Source organism: Ochotona curzoniae, unplaced genomic scaffold (assembly GCF_017591425.1).
Source record: "Ochotona curzoniae isolate NIBS_2020 unplaced genomic scaffold, NIBS_Ocur_1.0 scaffold_4701, whole genome shotgun sequence".
In the NCBI taxonomy this organism is placed as follows: domain Eukaryota; kingdom Metazoa; phylum Chordata; class Mammalia; order Lagomorpha; family Ochotonidae; genus Ochotona; species Ochotona curzoniae.
Genome location: NW_024467122.1, coordinates 13,040,432 through 13,052,839, shown reverse-complemented (window position 1 = coordinate 13,052,839; position 12,408 = coordinate 13,040,432). Strand labels below are relative to the sequence as shown.

The window sequence follows — 12,408 nt, the reverse complement described above, 5'->3', positions numbered from 1 at the left end:
AAACTTGGGGAAATAACCCTGTCAGGGGATGATTTCCTGTTTTATCTTCTCAGAGTTTTCCCCAGTGTCAAGGTCCTTTTGATAATGTCGAGGTATAGTGACATAGATGGTAGCACTTTGTATTTGTTTGCTTTATGTTGCTAATATCACAATAGTATAGAAAGAGAAAAGGGTTTATTTTGGCTCCAGGGGCCACGTGTGGAGATGGGCTTCTCGTTCAGAGTTCCAGGTTAGAGCCAGATATCACACGGTGAGAGATAAGGAGTTTTCCTGAGTGTTACCTCTGCGTTCCATTTCTCTTCTTATAAGTCCATCAGGTTCCAATTCCTTCTTACCACCCAAAATGGGGCTACCATCTGACATGAGTTTAGGAAAGACAGATCATTCTGAAACTGAAAGTGTAGTGCGTTCCAGAAGCAGCCATTTTGTTGTTGTTTGTTTAGATGAACTAGAGAATGTAGTATCTATGGACCAGAAAGTGTGGTGGGGGAAGCCCAAAAGAGTCGAAAAGCTTCCCCAACTTTGTGCATGAATTTATCCAAAGTCTCAGTGTGTGTGGGAAACACTGTATAAGCATCCTGGAGAAGGACAGTGGAGCACATTGAGATTGGAACCAAGCATAAAGGTCGAGACACGCATAGACCAAGATACCAAGGTGTAAACTCAGTTGAATTAGAATCATCTACACAGGTCTATGTGTGACCACTGTACTACATGTGTCTGGGACAGGGTGAAACTCAGACTTTCAAAGATGATTTGATTGTGACCATCTTTTCTGAGAAAATAAAACAGAAGTTGTGGTTTGGAACTAATAAGGTTCTAAACCAAAAAAAAAAAAAAATTAGAGAATTCCTTACTATCTAAGGAATCTAATGCTATGTTTTATAGCACTGATAATATCCGTGAGAAAGTACAAAAAGTTTTGGTCTACAAAGAATACAGAAAATACACTCAGTTCATAAGGGGAAATGATAGTCAAAGGGATCAAAACTGTGAAAATCTAGATGTTGAAATGATTAAAGAAATTAAGGCAGCTTTCGTAAGTATTTGAAAAGGAAAAAAATTTACAAAAATTGAGTGAACAGATGGGAATTTGCAGGACCAATAGAAACTATACATACATATGAATGTATATGTAAATATGTGTATATACACACCGGTATACAAAAATGGAAATGTTAGGATTCAAAAATACTACAGTGAAATGCAAATATTTGTTTGGTGCTTTCATTGAAAATGTTTGACAGCAGAAAGACCTAGTGAACTGCAAATAGATCAATGTAAATGATCTAAAAACTTAGAGAAAATAATTTGCTTTAGTAAGTTGTGGGGTACTTGAAAAATGTAAATTTCAGAGAGAAGCAAAAGATTAAAAAGAATCATTTGATGAGTTATCAGTAAAGAACTCCCTGTCTTTCAGAAGACATACATTTAAGCTTCATGAAAGGTAATGAATGCACAGGGTAAAACAAAAATATGCCTAGAAAAATGCTCATGTTATGGAAAACGAAAGGTGAGAAAAAAATCTTGAAGCATAAAGAGAAGATTGACACATAACATCCATGGGGCCCATGGTTTGAGTGATTCTCATTAGAGCATGAAATCCAGTAGATAGAAGAACAGTATCTGTAAGCACTGCAATAGGGAGGAAAAAACAACCCCTTTGAAGCCATCATTTTATATACAGAAAAAATGATCTTTCAGGAATGAAGGAAAAAAATATTCTCAGATGAAGGAAATTGCCAGAATTAATTTCCAGTAGGCTTCTTCTATAGAAATGTCAATGGGATTTCTTTAGGGTAAAGGGAAATTGGTTCCTTACAAATCAAGGGACACCAGCAGAAATGTTAAGTGGCATATGTAAAGGTGTTTGCCTCTTAAATTCCTTAAAAGGAATAAAACTCCGACAATGTAAGTTATAACTTAGTTTGGTTCAAACTTCCATGTATATAGATGTAATGTGTGTGTGTGTGTATATTACATATATATATATCGAGCTACTATATGTATATAGTATAGTACAATGTGTATATATATATACTATATATCTATTAGAGCTACAGTATAAATGGAAATGTAAGAGATAAAGGGACTTATATAATTTCAAACCTGTGTATTTAATTTGTTAAAATCTAACTTTAAGTAGACTAAAAAGTTAGGTATATATGTTGCAATCTGTGAGTAACTATTAAAATAAAGTAATTAACAATCAAAAAGTCAACCTGGAAATAAGATATTGAACTAATCCAAAGGAAAGTAGGAAAATGGGCACAGAAAGGATCAAAGATAGAAACAAACAGAATAATAAATGCATCAAGTTGAATACAAATATGTCAATAATTATATTAACCATAGAAGGAAAACATTGAGAAAGCCATTAAGATGTTAGGTTTTAATATATTCTAGTCTGGAAGAGATGTCATTTTTACATTTGCCCTTGCAGAAAAGAAGTGATAGATGAAACTTAATGGTAACAGAAGAACAGACAGTTTGAAAATAAGCGAAAGGAAAAATAGTAGAATGTAAGGAATTAATATGAAAGTCCAAAGTAGCACAAAACAGACTTGAAGATAAATGTGGTGCATTTAATGACAGTTTGTTATGAAGACAACAACTACAGATGTGCCTAATAAATGCTCAAGATGCAGTTCACTCAGTTGATTAAAGCAAAAATATACCATTCTATAGCCACAGGAGATCAGAAATTAATATTACACACATACAAGTAAACCAGGAAAGCCATAGAATATATGAATAATATTATCTACCTCTTACATTTAATTGACACATACCACTGTAAGCATCTGAAAAATTAATTCCCTCCTGCACGTTGTAGATTCACTGAGGCTCATATCATATACATTGTTAACTGTCACCATTATAAATTTAAATTAAAAAAAATCAATAGCAATCATCAAGCTGGGAAGACAGCAGCATCTGGAAATACAACAAATTTATCATCAACTCGTGAGTCAAAGATCAAGTCTTAGGGAAGTAAGAAAATATTTTGAATATTAATGAAAATATTTTTGAATGCAGGTAAAGCTATAGTCAGAAAAAGTCACATGACATGCTTTAATAATATCTAAACTCAAATGTCTAATGTTTTCTTTAATGATCCATAATGGGAAAGGGGACAAAGTGAAGGTAAGTACAAAGAAAACATTAGTACTTATGAACAGAACCAGTAAAAATAGGCAAAAGGTAATTTGCAAAAGGCCAAAATTCTGATTCTTAAAAAGGAGAGAATATATGCCAATATCATCCAGCAAATAGGAGCTATCAATAGAGAGCCTGTAGACTCTGAAAGAAGAAAGGAATGCTGGTAATAAATTTATACAAGCAAGTTCAACACCTAAATGAAAGGGAATACTTTTTTTTTGAGATACATAGTTTGCAAAAAGTTGACTCCTGTTGCAATTGAAAATCTGAATAGATTTCTTCAAGTGAAGAAATTGAATTTGTGGGTACAGTGCAATCAAATTAGACATTTGATTTAGATTTTAGTGGCTAAATCCTTGCCTTGCATGTACCAGGATCTCATATGGGTGTCGACTCGTGTCCTGGCTGCTCCATGTCCCTTCCAATTCCCGGCTTGTGGCCTGGGAAAGCAGTTGAGGATAGTCCAAGGCTTTGGCACTCTGCACCTGCATGGGAGACCTGGAGGAAGCTCCTGGCTCTTGGCTTCAGATTGACTCAACTGTGGCCATTGCCTTATTTTGATTAGCTTTAAAAATACCTTCATGTTTAGTTGTGGGCACATGTTGCTTTCACTGTAGATGTTCTGTAAGATCAAATATCAATGCAGTGGGCATGTTCTTATGAGCCTAAGTTGTCCCCATGCTAGGTTCCTTTCCAGAGCCTCACAGGCCTCTGAACATCCCTGCCTGGGTTGGGACCAAGGAGATAGTCTAAATAGGGTGACTTCTGATGTCCACATTCTGGTTTTTAAAGGGTTTTTTTGTGTTTTCTTGAATACAACTTTTTGCATCTGTCTACTATTGTGAAAATAGTGATATGCTAGTTAAACAGACCTTCCTTTCCATTCTTTGAAGGTTATAAAAGCCATGCATTATCGTTTTGTTAAGACTCTGAGATTTAACTTTTACAAAGAAATTGGAAATGAAATTTACTTGAAAGATTTTCTATAGGGAGTGGCATTTCATTATATGCAACTGAACAACTCTTATGCATAGATATTGAAATAAAGAGATTTCTTTCCATTTGAATTTAAATTTAACATGGAGTTTAAGACAAATCAAGGAGAAATTCTTCCCTGGGCTATTGTACTTTTTTCTTCATGAAGCTTTATTGTGTATATGTGATAATAAGCTATATATAGATCACCTATTTGAGTCAGATCTTTTACAGGAAACGAAAGTCTGAGCTTACCTTATGTCAATTCTTTCCATTTTAAAGACATGATTTTAAAAATAAACTTTGCATATATTCTCAATTTTCAGCTGATTCTCACCCTTTTTTCTAGGCGCTGGCCCATCTCCATTTAATAGAATATGTCGGTGAACAGACTGCTTTGCTAATAAAGGTACACTAAATGCTGTAATAGAATCAACCCCAGACAGTGTTCTTTGATTCTGTTAAAAAAGAAAAAAAGAATCTGGAAAGAATAGGTCACATTACTCATGTAGAAAAAGCACAGCAGGGACCTTATCTTATCCTGGGCAGCCTGAAGATGAAGGAATTTGTTTTCCCAGAGAATATGTAATTATAGGTGTTTGCTATTTTGTTTTTAGCTTTTAGGCAAAACTTGTGTAAGAGGGATCACAGTCAACATGAAGATTAGTTAGTAAATTTCCCAACTCCAAGCTCCAGTAGGGCAGCAGTGATGGTGAGACCAGCATGCATAGCCACCAGACATGGATGAGGAATGAGTTAGTCTGCATCCCTCCCTACCAGGCGAAGTGGCCTGAGCATGGCTGGAAACTGTCCCCCTTAGTTACTCATAGTAACCTAGCCTAGGCTCCTGGTGTAGGTGTTGGCTTGGCTCGCACACCTGTGCCTGCCTTGTTGTAAGAAGGAGTTTGTCAGCATCCATTTGATCCCTGTGAGTCTCAAATGTCTTAAGATTAGATCTAATACCTGTGATTTACCAGTGTTGATGCACAGTGCTGCTCTCTGCTCCTTCCAGATGGTCCCAGAGGATCAGCGCCTAGCAGCTGCCATCATCCTGATTATTTGGGTCTCAGCCTTGGCGTCATCCTTGATTGACAATATCCCATTCACTGCTACAATGGTGAGTTGCAGGTGTGAGAACGTCAGCCTACTCATGCTTCTTGGGAACTCCCAGGTCTCTGCTACATTCTTGTAGCAGCTGTCTTAGAAACTCAGCATACATTGGGCAGAGCTGAGAATTCCCTGACAATCTTCATTTAAAACTGACCTTTTCAACCTTATTAGCTGAGGAAGAATTTTTTCAGGTTTTAATGTAATCATTGCTGTCATGGATGTTGAATTCAAAGAATGGTTAGTTTATGCACATCATTTCTTCAGTTTCCTTTAGGTGCCTTCTCAGATACTCATCATTACCTCTTTTTGTTTGGCCTCTAAGCAAGGATGCCTAATGTTTCATCCATTTTATTTCTTTAGTCTTTTTTTTCTTTTCCAATCTTGTTCCTTCTCACAGGTATTATTGAGATCAGACCTGATTGATTTGTGTATTTGGGGAGTGAGCCAGTGGATGGATGATCTCTTGATCTGCCTCTAGTTTAGGGTAAACATAAATAACAATTTCTAAAAAAGTAAATGTATCCTAACAATATTTTACATTAGAGTGGGAAGTTTTGCCTATCATATTAAACTGTATGAGAAAGTCATATTTAATTTTTTTGGTAGGTTTTTTTATGGCATGATTGGAGTGACTAGTTCAGGGGTTGACATGGTTGGAGTGACTAGCTCGGGGCTCACTCAGCTGGTTCTCTTGCATAGAAGTTCTGTTCTGTGCATGCCATTGTGCAGCTTTCCAAGCAGAAGACACATCTTCAGCACGTTTTTGAGGTGTATGATATTGCTTCCCATTTGGGACAACATAGAGATGGTCAAGTGGGAACCTCCATAAGCAACTACCACCATGGCCATCTGTCCCCCTGCCCTGTGTCATAGTGTCTGCCCATCTGTCAATCAAATGACACCTTTCTAAGGATGTGCTCCCCATCACCAGGGACGTGGGTTGGTATCATGGAACACTTTCTAGGCTCATAGGAAGTCAGGCAGTGGAGAGCACTCTCTCTTTCCACTGACATAAAATGGAAAGGAGAAATATTTGTCGCCTTCTGCCCACCCCTCCCTGAATGTGCCTAAGATTTCCTCACTTTTAAAATAAACTACAATGAAGAAAAAATATAGTATTTCAAGTTAACAACAACTTAGTATGATATACTTACCGAGTTTCAGTAAGAATAACATTAGTCTTGCCCCTTTTATATTTTCATTATCACAGATTCCCAACACTGTGTTTGTTAATACGTTTAGTGTTAATATGCTTTTGGTAGCTATCAACTTGTACTAGATTCTGGAACTTGCAAATATGTGACCTGGAATATGGAGTAGGTTTTCTCTCATTGTACTGTTTGATGTGCTCTCAGCACAGGAGAACTTGCTGGATTTTTAACATTGCCCAGTTCAAAGGCACCCTCTTATGTGCTTCTTGATGAGGGCCTATGCTTCGTTTTCTGAGTATGATCGTGATGCCTGGTTTACATTCAGCCATAGGATGGAGGCTGGCCTTGTACCCACAGAGACTTCAGTGTGCTGTTCTACTCATCCATGGTTGGGCATTGTGAAAGTTTGCACTTTGTTTGCTCCTCCAAAGAACCGGTGCATCAAATTTGAAGTTGTCTCTTTTACAATGATTGAGTTGAGTATGAGCCAACAAAAGCAGAGATTGAATCATGCTGTGGGGACTGCTTCAGAGCAACCTCTGCCAGTTAGAATTTTCCCAATATGCTAATTCAGTAACTACTGAGTAATACTGACAGTGAAAAAGTGAGCTTCCCAAAAATGCGCTCATGGTACAGCAAACCCTGGATTCCTTTTCAGATCCTAAATGGCAGTTCTTGAGAACCAGACATAGAAATGGTGAACTGGTGTGTCAGGAAGATGGATACAGAGGTTGGTGGCAGCCTGTGCTTCTGGGTTCTGCTGGTGCTTAGAGGACCTGCTGCAGATATCCTTCCTCTGGGACTTCGTGTGTAGGACCTCGTGTGTGGGACCTCTCTTGGGTTTACATTTCTCTCACTTCTCTCCTCACTGAACCTGCTTGTGTACATGTGCAAGCACAGGATGCTTCTGTGTAGTCCACTTCCCATCACTCAAATGAACCTACTGGCTCAACCCAGAACCTGGAGTGCGAAGAAGGATCCATGTATGCTATTTGTTGTCACTTCTATTTGTTGTATTCATGCATATGAAATCCCATTGCCAGGATAGAGTTGTGGAGTGATTCAACCTTCTTAAATATGTGACAAAGTACTGTTTCATGATTTTGGGAGATGTAACATCTGGTTGAGGGTGATTTTCTTACCTCAAATTGTCTACCTTAAATTATATTACACATCTCTGTGGACCTCTGAATCCTTGTATGCTGTGTGAGATATTTGTGTATTTTTCCCCCCAGGTGATTTACTTTTGGAGTCCCCCTTTTCCTTCTCTTGTTGAGATACTGACACAATGTTATTTTCCTAGGGCTGGAGGTCCAGGAGCATCTCCTTAACTTCTCATAGGGGCTGCCCTGTGGCATCTGAGAGTGACCACATTTTTCGAAACTTGGAGCAGATTCAGTGGCTACCATTCCCACCCCCACCCATTCTTCATTAGCAACATAAATCACTAAGAGGCATGCTGTTAAAAAATGTTGCCAAGATTCTTCCTAAAAATTGTATATATTTGTGTGTATTTACTTGAGAGGGCGAGAGGGCTGGAGTAATAGAGGAAACATGAGAGAGTCTGAGAGAGAAAGAACAAAGTTTGCATCTACTGGTTTACACCCCAAATTCCTGCAAAGGCCTGGGAACTTGTGTGTGCTGAAAATGGAAGCCTGGGAATTAATTCAGATTTCCTATGTGGATGGCAGGGACCCAGTTACTTGAGCCATGACATACTGCCTCCCAGGGCATGTGTTGACAGAAAGACAGAATTGAGAGCACAGCCAGGACTTGAACTAGGGACTCTGGTATGGGATGCAGGGATCCCAAATAGCATCTTAACCCCTAGCCCAAATGCCTATGGTATGGATTCATGCTTTTTAAGCAAAAATTTCGTACAGTCAGTGTGTGCTTTTTGAAGCTCAACGATATGAAATTTGTGTCAGAAACTTGCTGGCACAACTGATGAAAGAGTTATACTAACTGTAGAATTGGAATCCTCTTGTTCTATGAATGAATGTTAGCAGGTTCCAGTGACTGGCTAAGAATAGTAGTGAGAAACAGCTTAGGATAAACTTACCAATGTGTGGTTTAGAATCGCAGGACTATGTTCATGTTCTTGGCATTACACGCAAGGTTGATGTTATTTTGCCTCACCATGTTTCACTTCGTCATCTATTGAAAGAATAACACACAATACAGAGGAATGTTTGAAGGTGAAATAAGATGTTTCATGCATAGTGTTAGTGCAGGACTTGCAAGATTTCATAGACTCTGGTTGAATTGTCATATTCCTGGGCAGTTGGTTAGCTCCAGTGTGAATTACTTCATTTAGGACTATAGCAGCAACTGAACAGTTATAGACAAGGAGGAGAGATTGGTCATGTGGCTGGAATAAAACTCATATATATGGGTTCAAATGCAGGTTTTTTATTGTAGATCAAATAGTTCGTTTTGATTTTCTTCCATGTGTCCTGTCCCTCTAACAGTTTGTCTTCTGCAAATGTGCTTTGCATTTTGCGAGTTGGTCACAGCCTGAGCTCCTATTAGATGTCATATCAATGCCCTTTTCCTTTGCAGATTCCTGTGCTTCTGAGTCTAAGTCAAGATCCTGAAGTCAGCTTGCCTACGCCACCGCTCATGTATGCCCTGGCCCTTGGTGCCTGCCTGGGAGGTGAGGGAGAGCTGACTGGAGCAAGCCAGTGTGTATGGACACTGTTACGGAGCTGGAAACAACAGTTAGTGTGTACCAAATCTAAAGCAGACTAAAGGGAGTACTGATGGAATGTACCTTTAGCTGTAGAGGGCATAGTTCCAGAGATATCTCTTCTCATAGGAATAAATGTTAGAGTTTTTTTTTAATGGGAAAATAGCATTTTAGAGATGTTAAAAAGTGAGACTGAACTCTGATGACCAAACACAAGGGCTTTGGATGTGGTTGTCCTGGAGGGATCATAAATAGAGCTCTTCTTACCTCTGGGGAGCCTCATCACCTCTGGGAATACAGGAGGATTGTGAAGAATCTGGCAGAAGCACACTGGTTACATTTGAGGCTTTTATCCTTAAAGCCCGGCATGCTTAGTAATCCAGCTTGCTTTCTCGTTTGATTGATCTCTGACTGTAAAATCAATAGCCTTCTGGTTAGTTTCTTTTTTTTTGTGAAGGAGGATTAATGTCACTCAATGAACTTTCTACAATTTATGGAGATAGCTAATTTATCTGATTTGGTGTCAGAAGCATCAGTTTCTTATCAAGTGGTTGAAATGTGAAGATGGCTTCTATCCAAACAACCAGCTCCCCAGCAAAAGCAGTCATTCCATTCATAGCTACGTTTGACATGAAGCCGAGGTAGCTGGGAAATCATCCCCTACGTGAGACTTTGTTCATTCAAACTTAATGAATATCTGTTGCAGTCTCATTGTCCTTGCTGTGAAGGTGTGAAGACTGTCACCCAAACTGAGGTTACAATACAAACAGGCAATCTTCACTGCCCAGGGAATACCAAGAGAGACTGGAAGGAAAAATCCATAGAAAAATCCTTCAAAAAAGGCAAAAGCTTGAGTAGGATTTCAGAGGGTAAAAGACACCTGTGTTAATTCTGATTCCCCCAAAGAAAGTGGGTTGTTTTGGAATTTCTTAAGAGGAGACATTCACATAGACTACTTATGGGCTAATAGCCTGTGTTAGGGTTAGTTACTTACTGGCTGAGCCATTTCTGAAAGTGGGAATGTAGATGTAGTGAATAAATTAGATTTTAAGTAGTGGGCCCTTTGTGCTCATTTGTTCTAGTGATGGCGAGGCTCTTGTTCCTGCAATGCAGATACTCGTGTTAATTCCAGCGTTAACTCTAATGACTCCATCAGGGACTCCTACAAATGCAGGAGTTATCCTACAGATAACAACATCCAGTAGCTCAGTGGACTTGGTGGCTTTCACAGTGTCATGCAGTCATTGCCACTATCCATCTCCAGGACTCGTCATCCACAACTGAAACTATAGCCATGAAGCAGTAACTCCCAAGCCTTCTACTGTCTGATATTTTGAAGAAGATATTAAGTAGCTGTTTTCATTCAGGTTTAGAAAAGGCATTTGATATACAAATTGTTGAGGGGGATTCCCTGGATGGTTTGAAACAAACAAACAAAAAAGTCACTGATCTAACACTAATACTTGTTGGTTGTTCTTTTTGTCAGAATAACTCAAATGAGTCTTAAGAAAAATCTACCTTAGCCTGAGTTTTTCATGAACAGAGGCAGAGGCAAGTTTACATGCTGAGGCTTTACACTGTATTACACTAGAGATGGTCCCCAAACTTAGGCTTGTTTGACTTCACATGTTTTGACTTTACCGTGTCTGAGAGTGACATTCCTTAGAAGGACCTCAGAGTTTGAAAGTTGACCTTTTCCTGGGTGAGACTATGTGGGATAACCTCTCCTGATTCTGGCTGGTGGTTGCAGTTGTAGTTTCCTGTTAGCCTCAAGATTATGGGGTAAACCACTGCGTTCCAATGTACGCTGTTGCTAAGATCGGATGTTTACCAAGCCAGGTGTACTCAATGCAGTTTTGGGATTTAGGGACAAGTGTACGAATTCATGCTCATAGTCAGTGACTGACACAGAGCTAGACAGGCCAAAGCCATTAGGAGTGGAGACTTGAGGGGTGATTTCTGGGAGAAGTGAGGGGCTAGTCTTGAAGTTCCCTGATTCTGAGAATAAATCTTGGGAGAGAATATTGTCCTGCTCCTTCCTTTGCATAGTGTCATGTGACAGAGATTCCCCGAGTTGCTTCTCTCTTGAGTGTGGGGACACTTCTGCATGGGTTTCTGGATGGCAGAAGATGCAGAGAGAGGTAACCGGTCCAAATGGTACCATGGAGCCATGCAGACTTGCTGCTGTGCTGACTGCTTGTTACACAGGAGGAACTTTCTTCCTGTTGCTGATACCATCTGATTTCCTTTCTTTACAATGCCAAATATCTTAATTAATAGAACAGAAATTATTCGAGACTTTCTCAAAGTGCAAAGCTTAGAAGAGTTCACTCCCACGGATGGTTTCTGAACCCAAACTTAGCATTCCTCTGAGGCAGGAAGTCCTCTGTTTCCAACACGTGTATGCAGGGTTAGAATTGGGGTTGGGAATGACCAGCACTTTCCCCGCTCTCTTCTCTTTTGTTTCCCTCTGTGTGCTCACTTTGGTAGCCAACCTGCTTTTTCTGATCTCATTTTGTTGAGCAATAAAAGATGAAGGAACTCTGTGAGTCTTTTGACATAGTTTTTACCTTCTGATTGAAAAGAATCTATTGATGCTGGTTCTCCTTCCTGTCTTCCTGCCGTAGATTTGGCCATGAAGCTATCTTGTGGGACAGAGGCAAGAAGATTGTGGAGACCTGCTTCTGACGTCATGAATATCAATAAGAGCTTGCTAGCCCTTGATCTCCACACTTCTTTTTCCATGAGAGTGGTTTATCTCCCTGTTTGTTTAAATGGAACTTAGGCTTTCTGTTGCACGTAACTGCATGCATCCTTAAAAGAAACAGGGCTCCATGAGATTCTGTAAGATAACTTTCTGCCTCTCAGGTTAGGAAGACTTCAGGAGGCCAAATGACTGCATGCAAAAGCATAATGGAGGAGGCAGAGGGAGGTCAGGTTACAAAGAGCATATGGGGGGGACTTTTGGGGAATAACAGTCCCTAAAATGTCATCCACATTACATGCAAAAGATACAGTGTGGAGTCACATGTGGGAAGTCTGGGTGATTGCCTACATGATACAAGTCAGCCTGTCTCTTGTTCCTCTTCTCGCCATATCTGTCTCTCCGAGGAGAGATCAGAGCCACTGGGTTCCTCATTTCCCCTCTTTTACTCACCCTGTCCTGAAGTGTCCTGCAGCCAGAATACTCAGCTGCCACAGCACCCTTAGATGGTTGAAAACTTTCCCATTATTTTTCCTGAATGCAGATGTACTGAGGAACAAAGTACCCCCTCCCTCTCTGTAACAGTATTTACACAGCTATGATTTTAATCTACTGTA

The 12,408-nt window shown here is 39.5% G+C and overlaps 1 protein-coding gene across 1 annotated transcript in view; it reads left to right on the top strand.

Annotated features, from left to right (window-relative positions):
- The window catches only part of OCA2 (OCA2 melanosomal transmembrane protein), a 198,186-nt gene that overhangs the window by 118,118 nt on the left and 67,660 nt on the right, over positions 1-12,408 (top strand). Inside the window, exons 19-21 of the mRNA XM_040969948.1 lie at positions 4,487-4,546; positions 5,150-5,254; positions 8,961-9,054. Coding sequence (XP_040825882.1) covers positions 4,487-4,546; positions 5,150-5,254; positions 8,961-9,054 — 259 coding nt within the window. The remainder of the gene's footprint in view (positions 1-4,486; positions 4,547-5,149; positions 5,255-8,960; positions 9,055-12,408) is intronic.